This window comes from Balaenoptera ricei, chromosome 1 (genome assembly GCF_028023285.1).
Source record: "Balaenoptera ricei isolate mBalRic1 chromosome 1, mBalRic1.hap2, whole genome shotgun sequence".
NCBI lineage: Eukaryota > Metazoa > Chordata > Mammalia > Artiodactyla > Balaenopteridae > Balaenoptera > Balaenoptera ricei.
Window position 1 is genome coordinate 14632955 of NC_082639.1, and position 16085 is coordinate 14649039.

The 16085-nt window shown below is 40.0% G+C and overlaps 1 protein-coding gene across 8 annotated transcripts in view; it reads right to left on the bottom strand.

Annotated features, from left to right (window-relative positions):
* UBR4 (ubiquitin protein ligase E3 component n-recognin 4) overlaps positions 1-16085 on the bottom strand; it is a 126936-nt gene that overhangs the window by 102047 nt on the left and 8804 nt on the right. For all 8 annotated transcript variants that reach the window (XM_059915013.1, XM_059915004.1, XM_059915021.1 and 5 more), the window contains exons 4-17: positions 15609-15738; positions 15356-15495; positions 14748-14850; positions 14489-14630; positions 14205-14329; positions 11313-11437; positions 10638-10697; positions 10347-10537; positions 7165-7264; positions 6892-7029; positions 6308-6425; positions 5243-5430; positions 4165-4324; positions 3961-4046 (exon numbers count right to left, since the gene is read on the bottom strand). In XM_059915013.1, the coding sequence (XP_059770996.1) occupies positions 3961-4046; positions 4165-4324; positions 5243-5430; positions 6308-6425; positions 6892-7029; positions 7165-7264; positions 10347-10537; positions 10638-10697; positions 11313-11437; positions 14205-14329; positions 14489-14630; positions 14748-14850; positions 15356-15495; positions 15609-15738 (1806 nt within the window). The remainder of the gene's footprint in view (positions 1-3960; positions 4047-4164; positions 4325-5242; positions 5431-6307; positions 6426-6891; positions 7030-7164; positions 7265-10346; positions 10538-10637; positions 10698-11312; positions 11438-14204; positions 14330-14488; positions 14631-14747; positions 14851-15355; positions 15496-15608; positions 15739-16085) is intronic.

Genomic DNA, 16085 nt, shown 5'->3' on the forward strand with positions numbered 1-16085 from the left:
AGTGAAACTGAGCCACAGCACAGCAAAACCCTGGCCTGACCCATTCCTTGCCACCCTCCGGCTACCTTTCCTCCACTCCTCCTCAACGCTGGCATTCCTGAGGTTTCAGCCTCAGTCTTCATCTCTCTTGCTATCCCCAATCCATCTCATTGTATCTCATCACTTCAACAATTGCCTCTTGATGGATAATCCCCAAAGCTGTATTATCAATCTTAATTTCTTAACTCCTAAATTTCAGACTTACATTTCCAACTATTTTCTAGACATCTTCATCCCACTGGCACCTCAAAATTTCATCGTATTTAAAATGATATTTTTTTCAATAGTAGTAATGGTGACTATTTAAACTAAAAACACTGATAATATATAAACTGTTTTTCTCATTTGATTGAAAGGGCTATAAAATTCAACATACTGACAAAGGAAACAATATAATCACATAGATGATGCCTCTGCTAATTGCCTTCAGCTTACTCCTTCCTTAAAGGAGAGCCTCACACTCAGGTATACAGTTTTCTCGACCGCACAATGACTCTATGGCTAGCCTACTATATGGGACTAAAAGTCATGTTGAAGAGCTGACACTGACCTGTTTGTTTTTATAAACAGAGAGAAAATGGCAAATTGTGCCTCATGTACCTAAAGAACCCAAAGGATCATTCTGAGAAAATGTGACTAAACAAGTGACCCATGAGAATTTAAGTTGGTGCAGCCACTGTAGAAAATAGTATGGAGGTTCCCCAGAAAACTAAAAATAGAATTACCATATGATCCAGCAATCCTACTCCTGGGCATATATCCAGACAAAACTATAATTCAAAAAGATACATGCACCCCTATGCTCATAGCAGCACTATTCACAGTAGCCAAGAGATGCAAGCAACCTAAATGTCCACCGACAGATGAATGGATAAAGAAGCTGTGCTACACATATACAATGGAATACTACTCAGCCATAAAAATGAATGAAATAATGCCATTTGCAGCAACATGGATGCAACTAGAGATTATCATACTAAGTGAAGTAAGTCAGAAAGAGAAAGCCAAATACCATATGATATCACTTATATGTGGAACCTAAAATATGACACAAATGAACCTATCTATGAAACAGAAACAGAATCACAGACATAGAGAACAGAGTGGTGGCTGCCAAGGGGGAGGAGGTTGGGGGAGGGATGAAGTGGGAGGCTGGGGTTAGCAGATGGAAGCTTTTATATATAGAATGGGTAAACAACAAGGTCCTACTCTATAGTACAGAGAACTATATTCAATATCTTATGATAAACCATAATGGAAAAGAATATAAAAAGAAGAATGTATATATGTGTAAAACTGAATCACTCTGCTGTACAGCAGTAATTAACACAACACTGTAAATCAACTATACTTCAATTTAAAAAAAAATTTTTTTAAAAAGAAACCTGAAAAAATAAATAAATGTAACCCGTGAGTAAATACAATCTCTGAGTTGACTTAAACCTAGAAGAATGAGCCACTGAGTACTCAGTATCACTCCTTCTACCCCCAAACCAACTCTCCTTCCTGACCACCCTATTTCTATTAAAGACAACAGCGTCCTTCTAGTCTCATTTGGGTTTCAAGGGTTTTAAATCTAGGCAATATCTTGAATTCCTTCCTTTCCTTGTCCTTCACCTCATTCAAATAATTTCCCATGATTTCTACAATAGGTCCTTTATCCACACCCTATCTCCCCTCTTTCTCATGATCCCGTGCTAACTCAAGTTAACTTTATTTCTTCAGTCCCTATAACAGTACCTGGCACATAGTTAAGTGTCAATGAATACTTATGAATGAACCTAGATCACCATAGTAATAGTATTATTATAATTTTATATGCAATGTTAAATATAATATTAAGTAATAATAGTAACAAAATACATTTTACTGCAAAATACATTTTATTGCACTGTCTGTGTCTTGCAACCTAAGTCAGGCACCTTGGCTAAGGCAGCTTTGCACATTATTCCAAAGAAACAATATCCAAGGTAGGGGAACTCAACAGCAGATGGATTACACTGACTATCCTTCACAGCAATGAAATGTGGGGGAACAATTTAAAGCTCCATGTTTGGAAATGGACTGAAAAAGGAGATCTGAGGATTTCCTCTGCAGAGTCAGTAGCTATGGGCAGCCAGGTTGCATGTCCACACAAGGTCTGTAATTATTTTTAAATGCTAAGAGGGCAATATCATTACAGGAGTCTTAAGAATCCTATTCTCTAGAGAAAAATATTTCTTCCCCATTATTTGGACAAGTTTAGACAAGAAAAGGCCAAATCTATGAACTTTGAAACCTCCCTCCTTGCTCAGATCTGGGCAAGGCGCTGATAATTTTGGCAGGACACCCTGACCCTATAGTCTGAGAAGGTACTGCAGGCAATATACTAACTGAAGCATTTCCTTCTCTTCACCTTAGACAGGTCAACAACTTTTCTACTCTATATATTCCCTTTCCTGCCAAAAAAATTTTTTTCATTTAACAGTAGGTAAGTATAAATAGGTTTTACAATTATCTTTTAAACAACAAAAGAAATGTTTAAGAATTTCTCAAATAGCTTGGGATTGTGAGAATCAATTTTAACCTCTTGAAACAGGTTCCTGGATTTTGTCCCTTTGGCGGCAAGTGCAAGCCCTTGAATTGTGTTCTGATTCTGAGAATCCACTGAAATAATCTTAAGAGTAACAAAACAATTTTCAAAACAATCTTAGGGCAAATTATTGGAGATCTACCAAATTAAATTCTACTGGGGTTGATGGGGGGGCAGGGGGGATGAGTGGTCACAGTACCTAAGAATCCACAGTTTCAACAAATTCCCCAGGAATCCTTATATACACTAAAGATTGAGAACCACTAACTTTGACCATGTTATTATCAGACTATGACATCGTCAAATGTTGGGAGAGAATATGAATCCACGTATCCCTGACGCACTACTGGTGAGAGTAAAACATGGTGCAGCTACTACAGAGAGCAGTTTGGCATTATCTGCGTAAGGTCACATACTCTACAACCTGTCGATTCTACTCCAGCTTATATTCCCAAGAGACTCACTTGTAACAGGGTACATACAGGGGACACGTACAAGAAAGATCACAGCAATACCTGGAATAGCAATAAAACCTGACTGACACAACCCAAATGTCCATCAGTAGGAGCAGAAGGGAGATGAATAAATTGGTATAGTCACAAACACGATGGAATATCATATAGCAGTCAAAACAAAAACTACAAAATATGCAACAGTACAGATGAATTCTGGCAATAAAGTACTAAACAATATTAAGTGAAAAAAATTACACAGAACATGATGTCATTGCTAAAAACAGTCAAATAATTTTAAATTTTAAAGTATCCCTTAAATGCAAAAACAAATACATATATGAAACTAATGAAATGAGGAATATAAGATTTAGGATTCCAGATACCCACTACTTCAGTGAGGAAAGAAAGCCACAAGGTTTAGACAACCACAATCAAGATCCTAGACTTTATTTCGGTGGTGGGTTTGCAAGTAAGAGCGTATATGAGAGCCTCCATCTCCTGTAATTTGATTGATCCTTTAAGACACGCGTTTTAATTTATATTTCTTAGATTACTAATGATGTTGAACATTTCCTATGTTTGTTGGCCATTCTTTTTTTTTTTATAAAACGCTCTGTTGTCTATTTACTTTTCTACTAGGATAGTCATCAGGAGTTGTTTTTGTTGCTTTTCCTTTTCTTTAAGCTTACTAAGTGACTTAGGGATAAAGGACACATCTTTTTTTTCTCGAAATGATCCTAATTAAGGCAGAAGGACATACTAGGATAGTCTCTCAACACTCTTTCCAGGGAGGGGATCCCATGATAAACTTTTCCTTAGCAATAGAAACAAGTGCAGCCTACTGAGTACAGATGTAGAGAGCTCTTGGCCTAAATGGTTGTAGTGCACACAAACCTGCAGGTTAGGTGACTGAAGGTCAGAAGTTACCAGAGAGTGGTTGAAGTGATAGAGAGCAGCAGCAAACTCTTCATCTGATGCACCTTGAAGACAAATGGGAAAACCAACTATTCAAGCATCTAACTGATGCATCGCACCACGCTGCCAACAGTCAAACACCACTAGGAAAAAATCTGCCAGGCACGTATCCTGTCTACTGACCCTTGAGTCCATCTTTGTCCACCTCCTTAATGATACTGGCCAGGGTGGCCATATGGTGTTCTGAAAGAGATACACTCAGATAGTTTCGGATAAAATTATTCCGAGAGTTCAGCATGGAAGAGGTGATGAAGTTCAAAATGTTGGAAGCCAGACCTAAGAACTAAAAAGAACACAGAAAAGCTCAGAGCAGGTTCATAAGCCCAGAGCTCCTACAAATCCTGAATACAAACAGAAAATAAAATATGCTCATAGGTCTCATGCAATAAACACAATGAATTAAAAAATCAGATTTTAAATCACCTACAGTGGGACTAAGTTATAATAGTCTTTCCCATGTGATTCTACCAGTTACAGAAAAGGGTATGCCAATTTAATACAACAGACTTCAGGAAATGTTGCATGACAGGATTTCCAAAGAGATTAACTCATTTATTTCATTCTTCTAAGGTCCTGTATTTGTCCAGCTCTAAGATATTATTGATATATTCAATTCTGAAGCCTATACTGTCATTATACATGTTTGGAATTCCCAGTTGTTTACTTCTCTATTAAAATTAAATTTCCATCCACATCCTTGACTAGACTAAACTGTATGAAAGCAAAGACTGTATATGACTTGTCTACTGACAGAGCTTCAGAAGAGGGGCTGCTGACACACAGTACATCATTAATAAATACTGGTTGAACAAATAGTTAGCAGTCGCTTACGATGTACCAGACCTAGGCTAAGGGCTCTTTAATTCTTCACAACACTCTTAGAAGAGGTACAATCACTCCCATACAACAGGAGACAAAACTGAGGCTTGGAAAAATTCAGTTTCTTGCCCAAAGTCATAAAGCCAGTAAGTGGTAGATTCTATCTAACTCCAAAGGCTATGTTACTAACCCTCAATGAGAGAAATAACACCGAGAGTATGAGTTATTTAATCAAATATAATCAATACACTTATGTCCTAACTAAAAATATCTTTAAACATTAGTTATCCAACCTACAAAATGTTTTTGTTCAAATGATCTGATTTTCACACCCCTTCTCCCCATTTCTCCCTCCCCCTTAACCTCAGAAATCCACTCTTACCAACTCAGGATCTTTGCGACTAGCCAAAATGTTGCCCTTCTCACCAGAGGCCTGCTTACTGGGGCTTTTAACTCGAGGTGAGCTCTCCAGCGGAGGGGGTGGGGGAGGAGGCGGAGGTGCCACTTTCTCTTTACTGGGGGAGATGGTCTCTTCAAACCACTGCCCCAGAATAGGCTCACTGTCATCATCTAACAGGGAAAGAGAAAAGTAACAAAAATAACACGTTTTTAAAAAATTTTTAGTACATCTGCTTTGTAAAAGTGCCTGAGTCAAAAGGAACACAAGGTTTGTAGATCATGGTGGTAGTTACACTGCTGCATAAACTTGTCAAAACTCATCTAAATGTATATGCAAAATGGGAGTATTTTATTGTATGTAAATTATACCTCAATAAAACCAGTATTTTTTCTAAAGGAACCCAATGGAGGAAGAGAAACCACCTCATTTTATTTCACCGGCAAGCCAAACATTCTCAGTAGCAGAGTTTTACTTGTCTACCAACTATAAGCCCCCAGATAAGAATCGTACCTTTGGCAATTCTGCACATTGCTCCCACAAACCTGCTTAGAAAGAACCTGAGATATTTATCTTATTCAATCCCTCTCCAAACCAAGGCAGGAGGGAATGTTAGTGTTGCCCTGTTGCTCACCACAGCAGTCTGGCATTGCTTTCTCTATGCTTCCCCAAGCCACACATCTATGACGTCAGCCAAACCCAACACCTCACATACAGCCTTCCTTTTGAGTTTCACTGGGAAAGCTCAGAGCAGAGTTCCCAAAATGAGTCAGCACAAAAAGAAATATGAACAGCTGAGATGTATTCTGATTGCAGAGGGAAAGGAACGAAAAGCAATCTGGGCTTTGCTGACGGCAGTTTTAATCACTCATCTTCAACAGCTCCGCTTACTCTTGAATAACATGTCGCCTTTAAGTGCACATGCAGTCAAGATCCATGCCGGGCAGGTAAAAGCAAACAGTGACTAGGAAGCTACAGGAAGCTCCTAGGGACACTTCCTGCTGCACTCTGTAGCTTATCCCCTGGGAGAGAGAAAAGAGGGGCGTCTACCTTGGCTGCTGTCCTCCTCCGTGCTGCTGAAATCATCCTCATAGTAGGTGTTTGAGTCAGTAGAGGCGCTGGCATCGCTGCTCATGGAGCCCTTCCTCTGACGCTGCAGGACACATGCCTAGGAAAATAGCGAGGTTTCTGTAATTGATGATCACAAAAATGGAGCCATCCTACCTCGTCCCATTTGCCACAAGAAAAGTTGTTTCCGTGTCTTCTTTTCTCTAAATCCAAGAAGTATTTCTCCTAATAGCTCCCTCCAGGACTCTAATAGCCTTATCCTATAGAAGCACTCCAAAACCAGAGATGTGGACAAGAACTGAAAAAGGAATGTTTCCATACTGTCCTCCATGTTTTTGCTTCAGCATGCCAATTGTCACAAATCATCAAGTAGCTATATGGACCACGGTGCTGATAATCAATAACTAATTCAAATGTTTGAAACCATTTAAGAGTTTTTCTCATCTTCAAAACCATTACCACAAATTATGACTTTATAAAGATCATGGCATACAGTCAGTCTCATTCATTTTGAGGAGGTTATATAAGAAGATCTTCCAAATTATCAATGGCATGACCCCACCCACCTTTCTGTAGGAAGTTGAGAGTAATGTCAACAGCAGGTTTGTCAGTGGGACAGAGTCTATCAACCGTTGAATCCTCTGTATGGAGGTACTCTGGGCCATAATGCTCAGGACAGCAGGGGGACCATCTGCCTCCCAACCCTGAAGGTAACGACATGAAAAGAGAATTAATGTCAGGACTCGGCAGGAAATAACTACCTGATCTGATGGCTCAAGCGAGCTTAGCCAGAAGGGGAGCCAACAGTCAATACGCTGGTTCTGAAGACAAGCCCTCACCTTGTGCAGAGCCTCCACTTGCAGGTCTTGAAAGAGAGACGTCAACAGCTTGACGGCATGGTTTGCCAATATGACTGAGAGCACCCCAAATCCCTGATGCCTACACAAAGCAAAAAGGAAACACAAACTTTAACAACTCACAACAAATTACAATCTCCGAAACCACGGATCTTGCCATTTTGAGGTCCTACACCCACTTCAGAATCTATGGACCTTTCCCCAGGGAGGAAAAAAAAAAAATTGCAAAAACACATAAAATTTGCATATAATTTCAGAAGCTCACAACCTCCCTGAAGCCCATCTACACACTGCCTAAGGATCCACAGGCTTCAGGTTAAGAACTTCAGGACTAGAAGAAATTCTTCCAAATCCATGAAATTTTGGAATTTAAACTATCAATTCAAAGCTATTGGGTCATGTGAAGACACTAACGTTTAAATGTTGGTTGAATTTTTAAAAAGTCATTCTTTTGAGAAGAAAAGGTTAAAAATCAGCAACTTTTACAAAATATCTGAACACAAACCAAAGAGAATAAAAACAAAGGTTTACATTAAATCTGAGTAAAACTTTCTCTTTCTGTCCAAATGACCACACGACAAAGGGTTAGTATATCTAATATACAATGAGCTCATGTAAATCAATAAGAAGAAAGGACAAATACCAAAGAGAAAACTGGGGCAAAGGATATAGACAGTGTGAAAATGACCACAATCACACTAGTTACCAATGAAATACAAATAAGAGCAATACAGTAGTATCTTTCTCCTCTGAGATTAGCAAACATGAAGATTAATGACTCCCACTGTCAAACAGGACCTGGGGAAGAGGCATGTGCACACACAACAGCTAGGAATGCATATTAGAGCAGTTCAGCAAAACATTTCAAATTTTTAAGTAAGTATATCCTTTGTCCTAACAATTATACTTCTAGAAATTTACCCCAAAGGGATAACTGAACAAGTTCACAAAGATTTATGTTTTAGAAGGTTTATCAAAGCACAGTTTATCAAAACAAGAAATTTGGAGCACACTAAATAAGTGTTCAGTAAGTTAATTAGTTAACTACAGTGTATTTATACAGTAGAATACCATCAATCATTAAAAACATAGAATCTATAATCGTATCGTAGACTGTAAACATGTCTACGATATTTTGTAACAGTGATCCTGTTTTCATAAACATGTACGTTTAACATATGAGCACAGAAAAATGTCTGGAAGAACGTTTACCAATTTGGGTGGTAGAATTTCGGGCAATTTTTTTCCTTTCTTATGGTTTGCAACCTACACAATGTATTTGCATTCTCTTAAGTCTCAAGACACTACAGCCATTTTTCAAATGTTTCTGCTACTTCTAAGGATAAACCTTTTGGCATTCTTCCATTTCCCTTTACAATGTCACACATGCAGATGCTCAAAAATCACAAACTACTGTTCTCTCTGGAACATGATCACCTCCCTATTTTGCTTAGTGTCTACTTCCTACCACCCTAATGTCTATTTCAGATTTCAGCTCAGTAACACTTCCTCAGGAAAGCCTGCCTTGATTTCTCTAACCAGGTCAAAAGCCCCTATTATAATACTCTCTAGATACAATTTGACATGTATTTGCATGAATAACTTCTTGTCTCTTCGGAATGTGTCTATTTTTTTTTATTCATCACAGCATTCCAGAACTAACACAGAGCCTGGAACAGAGAAAGTAGTGAATAATTTGCTGAATGAGGTCCAGAATGCGACTTCCTCCTTGAACTCCAGACTCACATACACAAGTGCCTACTCAACATCTCACAGAAAGATCTGCCAGTCCTCTCAAAAGCAGCATGGCCCAGATTAAATTCATTTCTTCGACTTCCTGCCATCCAATCTACTCATAAACTGGTGTGCCCTATCTCAGTAAATTACACAACCCAGGTAGTCATGCCACAAAATTCTGATGTCGTACTTTTCACACTCAACCTCCAAGCCACCAGCAAATCCTGTCAGCTGTACCTTCAAAACATCCCGATATGACCTCTTCTCCCTGCCTTTACTACCACCCACTCCGAGTCCCCTCATCGCTTGTGCGGAGTAAGGCTTGAGCCTCCTAACTGTTCTCTCTCCCCTTTGTCTTACGATCCCGCAGTGTATTCTCCATAGAACAGCTGGGTTCTCCGGTCACTAATAATTCAGATCACGTCACTCCCCTCTCACAAACCCTCTAACACCTACAGATTACACTTGGCCCTAGGTGATCTGGCCCTGGCTACCTCTCTGACAGAATTTTCTACCACTCTCCCTCCTCGATTTCTCTATTCTAGACATACTGACCTTGCTGAGCCTTAAAAATGCCAGTCATACTTCCACCTCAAAACCTGAACAATTCTACCCCAAATATTTGCATGGCTCATCTGTCACTTCACTTCTACACCTTGTTCTCAGAGTCCTTTCCTGACCGTGCTAACTAAAATACTAGCCCCTGACACTCCCTAACTCCTTGTTCTGGCTTATTTTTCTTCACAACACTCATATATGATAATCTATTATGAACTTACTAGTATGTTTGTTCACTGTTGCTCCAGTTAGAAAATAAACTCTATAAAGGCAAGGAGATTGCTTTGATTAGTGCTCTATCCTCAATGGCTGGATAGAGACTAGTGATACATGGTAGGGACTGAAAAAATAAATAAAATCCAGAAATGCCTAGGCTTAGAAAATAAAACCTTGAACAACACAGAAGTCACATCTCTAACTTCTTTCCTGGCATGCAAAGGTTTCTGTCCAGACTTCATCAAAACAGTAGTAAATGTTTCAGGAAGCCAGGAGGACCTGACAGAATCCTCACTTTACAGGTTAAACACACAAGTGAGTAACCAGCTCCAAGTCAAACAAGCCCATTTTACAAAATAGAAGCATTTTTTTTCTGATGTGAACCTCACAGAATTCCTAAAATATGTATTACACAGATATTTCCTCCCTCTTATAGAGAAGGAAACAAGATTGGAGAGAATGAGTGATTCACCCAAAATCATACAGCTATGATGTAGAGATAGTAAACTATGATCATCCTCTTAGTAGTTACGTTCAACTGGATGGAGGCAAATTTTTCTATTGCTGTGGAGATGAGAGGAGTTACACTAGCTCCCCATCAATATAAAATGGCAGGAAAACAAAACCTGAGCAGCAGTCAAGGGGACACATACCCTTTTCCAGGCCCCAGCTTTGGAGAGCCCACTCCCTCCTTTGTACGAGAAAGGATGTCTCTGACCCGGAGAGCAGCCAGCGGATCTTTCTCTTTCCCCTTATCAGCCAAGGCAGTAGGACTGAGGTTCAATATGAGGAAAAGGCTGTTTAACAAACACCAGGCACCCAGCAATTGGAAGTTCTGATAGTGCTATTGAAAAAGGCACAAAAAATATATATAAACAGAGATCTTACAGGCTACGTACCTTACAGACTAGATATAAGACAGGAATATAGCAGAGACTTCTTACCTCACCACCAGCCCGGCGGGAATTGCTGATTGCTTGTCCAATCATGTCATAAATTTCGAGCTGTCCAATATCAAACATACACAAAAATCTGAGCAAGGTGACATAGTTCATTACAAATGCTAAATCCTACCCAAAGCAATTTAGCTTGAAGACATCAATATCCTCAAGCCACTTCCAATGATAGAATTCCATCACACTTTCCCTGACCTTCATATGATGTTGACTCTGTCTTTTCATTCAGCTCACATGTCACCACCTTCTCAGAGGCGTCCCCTCCACCTAATCTAAAGCAACACACCCAGGACCACATCAGATCACTTTCTATCACATTTGTTCATCCAATCCACTTATCACTATCTGAAGCTGTCTTGTGTCTATCGTATGCCTCCACTGAAAGTACACTGACACAGTACAGTAAGCCCTTACATATATTTGCTGATTGAATGACTCATCTTTCACAAAGTCCATTGCCACCACAAAGTTGCAGTGTTTCCTGCAGAGCCAACCAATCTGCCAAATAAACAAGCTAAAGGCCTACCTCTTAGACCTACTACCCAAGGGGAAGAGTTATGGAGAGTACTCCATGTCCTTCCCTCTAAAAAGAAAGAAAGTGGAACTGGCCATATTCCCTCATTTGAATAATCAAGGTTCCGTGTCCCCAGAGGCGTAGCTTACACATTTTTGGACAATTGTAGCTGCGTCACTCTCATAGTCGTCTTCTTTGGAGCTCGTGGACCCTGTCCGCACTTGCTGAGCACTACCCACATGAAGGATGGCCATGCAAGTTGCCACACTCACACCTGAAAAAGAAAAGATACACACATTCCAAGAAACTGAAACACAAAAACACAACCCACCTACAAGCAATTCCATGATTTGATTACTGAAAGTAAATTCCATAAGGGCAAGACTAAACACAGCGTTACCATACAATCCAACAATCGCACTCCTAGGTATTTACCCAAATGAGCTGAAAACTTCCATCCACACAAAAACCTGTACACAAATATTTATTGTAGCTTTAGTCATAACTGCCAACAAATGGAAGCAATCAAGATGTCCTTTGATAGGTGAATCAATGAACAAGCTGTGGTATATCGATACAAGGAATATTATTCATCAATAAAGAGATGAGCTACCAAGCCACAAAAAGACACAGAGGACCCTTAAATGCATGCAGCTGGCCCTCCACATCCCCAGTTCCGCATCTGGAGATGCAGCTGGTGGGATCGGTGGATGCCAAATCTGCAGATGCTGAGGCTGACTGTACTACACCATTTTATACAAGGGACTTAGAGCATCCGTGGAGTTTCGTATCCACGGGGGGTCCTGAAACCCCCCACCCCCTGCAGGCAAAAGAAGGCAGTCTGAAAAGGCTACATACTATATAGTTGATTCTAACTATGACATTCTGGAAAAGGTAACTATGGAGACAGTAAAAGATCAGTGGATTCTAGGGACTGGCGTTAGGGGTAGGGGAGAAGGACCACTAGGTGGAACACAGGGAATTTGTAGGGCAGTGAAAATATTCTGTATGACACAATGATGATGGTTACATGACATTATGCATTTGTCAAAACCCACAGAACTGTACAACACAAAAAAGGAACCCTAACATAGTAAACTATGGACTTCAGTTAATGATAATGTATCAATATTGGTTCATCAATTACAACAAATGTATCCTATTAATGCAATTATTAATAATAAGGGAAACTGTATATAACGGAGAGAGAGTATATGGGAACTCTGTACAATCTGCTCAATTTTTCTGCAAACCTAAAACTGCTTTAAAAATGAAATTATTAATTTTAAAATATTTTTAAAATTTTTAAGATGATGGAAAAAAAACAATCCCACACTTAGTATTTCTCAAAGACATCAAGGCCAAATCCCTTTCTTTAAATCAAATCCCAAGTGATCAAATTTCAATAACAAACCAAATCTGGGCTCTTTAAACAACTAAGAATTTTTATGCGGGATCTTAGTTCCCCGACCAGGGATTGAACAGGCGCCCTCAGCAGTGAGTGCAGAGTCCTAACCGCTGGACCGCCAGGGAAGTCCCTTAACAGCTAAGAATTTTTAAGGACTCTTTAATCCTTATCAACTAAGTACACTGAGATCCATGTGATATTCAAGAAATTCCCTGAAAATTGAAATTAATAAACCCCAAATTTAAAAATGCAAAAATCAAAGATAGAGAACTAGGAATAAACACTGGAAATGGGCTTGGAGAGAGCGCCTGCTCACATGCTGCCTTAGCTTTCCATTCCCACTGCTGCAGCTCTCGCTCAGGCCCTTCACCTGTCTTGCCCAAATGACCACAAATTCCTCCTAGCAGATCTTCCAGCCTGGTACTACTGCTTCAATGTGCTCCTAAAGTATAGCTCAGATCATAGCACACTTCAAAATCTTTAATGGTCTCTACTGCCTACAGGATATGGTCCAAATGACTTAGACTGCATTTCTAAGCCCTCTGTGACTGGGCTGTACTTTCTTTCCAGCTGCCCAACACCCACTAAACTCACACACACACACACACACACACACACACACACACACACACACACACACACAATGTTCCCCCAAATTCCAGGATACTCTTGGTCCTGCTTTTGCCTCTGCCTAGGGATAGCCAAACTGAAATCCTACCTGCCCTGCAAGACACATCAACAGAACTCCTTTGTGAATACTGCCTTCCCCAATTGAAAGTGCATTTATCTTTATATTCCTGTTTACACACAGATGTTTACAATAAAGCCATTCAAAGAATGTACGGAGATGATTAACCTCAGCAATTTCTTGGTGCTCCCGAGGTCAGGTTTCCAAGACTGTTCTTATCCTCACTCACAGAACCCAGTAAACGCTGGAAATTGTTACGCCTCCCAAGACATACCAGGACTATGGTATTTAAAATCAAGGATCAGTGATTTGGGTTAAAAAGTCACTGTAACAATAACTTAAAAGAGAGTAAACACCAGCTGTCAGGCCCCACTTCCAAGGCAGCATAATCAACAGGAAGGGAGGGGATTTTGCGGCAGCATGAAGAATAACAGTCGTTGCATTTATCAATATAAACAGATACCACCTGTTCTATGAATCCTTCCTCAAATCTGCTCCCACAGCAAGACTCAATTCTCCCTTCTCTGTGTGCCCATAATATTCTATACTTCTCTTATCGCCTTTATCATCTCCTGTTTTATATTATACTCTGTGGTCCTATCTATCCTCCATTGCTCGAGTATAGGCTCCTTGAGGGCAGGGATTACATACTGCTCATCTCAATATCCCAAAAGCACTTGGAATTTTGCTTTCAAACAGCAGACACTCACCATGTGCACACACTATAAAATCAAATATCCACATAACACAATGGCAGCAGTTGAACAATAAGCGAATTTACAAGATTCCTATTGAGACCTCATTTCATCTAGGTGAGATATTAGATGATCCTTGGGAGAAGGGTCTAAGTAAAGGGGGAGAGAGTACTCAGAAGGATCTCATGGTTTCCAGAAAGTGTAACTGTCCTTGGCTGAGAACATGAGATCAGATATAACAACTGCTCACCTGCATACAAACAACTTAGGCTGAGGACTGTCACATCTTGCAAACGAGAAGGATTGAGAGGTTCCAACACAGGTAGAGAAAGGGTATCCAATGCCATGGTTACATCAATCACCAGTGAATGAAAACTGGAATATAAGAGAAGATTAACAAAAGTGTCTCTTTGAGTCACCTGCTTCTATAATCTGATAGTTAAAGAAAGTCGGCATGCCATAAAAATTAACCAGTTTCTCTCTTTTTGAGAGCAGCATTAAAACGCAAAGCATATGCACCCTGGAGCACCTTACCCATTACGAACAGCAGTGGCATCTGCTACTGTTGCAGGCATGATGAAGAAGGAATTGGCCAACACTGCATCTTGAAACCGATTGATGTAGCGTAGGAAATAGGGCAGGTTCAAACACACACGCAGCAGCTTCTCTGAGCCACCTGAATTAACGAAAAAGCTCAACCTTACAAACAGGCCTCTGCTGCTTGATTTTCTTCCACTTAAGGAATTTCTGAAAGCAGAGAAACCACCTTTCTGATGACAATTAAGAGTCTTACCAAGCTCCTGAAGACTAGCCACATTCTGAGCTATGAACACATTCTTGGTTTTGATAGCAGAGGCTTGATCTGTGGATGACTGCTCATCATTTTCTCCTTCCGCCTGAAGAGAAACAAAGGATGTGAAAGGCCCATCAAGATACTATCATCTGTTGATTGCTGTCCTCAAGTTCAGAATAGAATCAACCATCCAAACTAAACAGCTGCTCCACAGATACTCTTCAGACCCCCCAGTTAATGAGGGGGAAATTCCTCTCTAATGTTGGGGAAAATACAAGTCATTTTTCCAAGAGGAGGGGGAAAATATATAGCTTTAAAATATGTATGTTCTCTAACTAGTATAGAGTGATGCCTTTTACAGAAAGGAGTACATGCTCTTTGTCTACTTGCATTGAGAAATGTTGGAAGAATGGTCCTCAAAATAGTAATAACTGTGAACAGAAGGAACTGGGTGTTACTTATTTTTGGTTTGTATTCTTCAGCTTTGTACCAAAGGCAGGTACATCATTTTATATCACAAATGTAAAATACATTTGTTAGCTATTTTTCCTAGTATTATCATCTTAACAAACCCCACAGGATGAGGCCATTTGGCTAAAGTAACTCACCGGAGTCTGTGGACCTACGGGTGATGATGCTACAGTTCTAGGGTTAAAAACTGATGTCAGCTGGTTCAAAAAATTCATCTGGACCTCCTTCTGCTTCAGCTCTGGGCTTACTGGTGCAGCCAGCTCTTTCTGATCTTCCACTACAAAATATAAAAGCAAGAGAGGGATGAGGGGAGTGCCACTAGAAGGCAAAAGAGGAAATAGCTGGCCAGAGGACTGGCCAAGAAACCAAGTCTGGTGAAGGAACACTCACCATCTGACAGTGTCTTCACTGTTTGTGGCAGCTTGGCCGATTTCATCATTGCTGTAAATGTGATAATTTCAGTTCTGTCTAATCGGCTACAGCCAGTGCACAGGCCCTTGATGAGGAGAATCAAGTGTTTCTGGAAAAAAAAAAAATTCAAATATGCCTTTTAGAAGAGTCTATTCTTTAGGGACTTCTAGCTGGCAAAGGGCCAAATTTAGGTTCATACCAAGAACTGCAAATTAGGAAAAACAGTAAAGCAGAGATCACAACCTGATGGTCCTCAGACCGTATCTGCTTGCAGGTTTGTCTTACTGTTCTCAGTGTTGTTGTTGTTGTTGTTTTAATTTGAAGTTATGGCCAACTTTTTAAAATATGGAAGATTTAACATACAAATCCAGATTTCCTGTCTCTCAATAATTTACAAGACAGAGCAACTCTGTTGCCATTCCTGTACGGCAATAGTCAGCTGGAGCCAAACAGTGA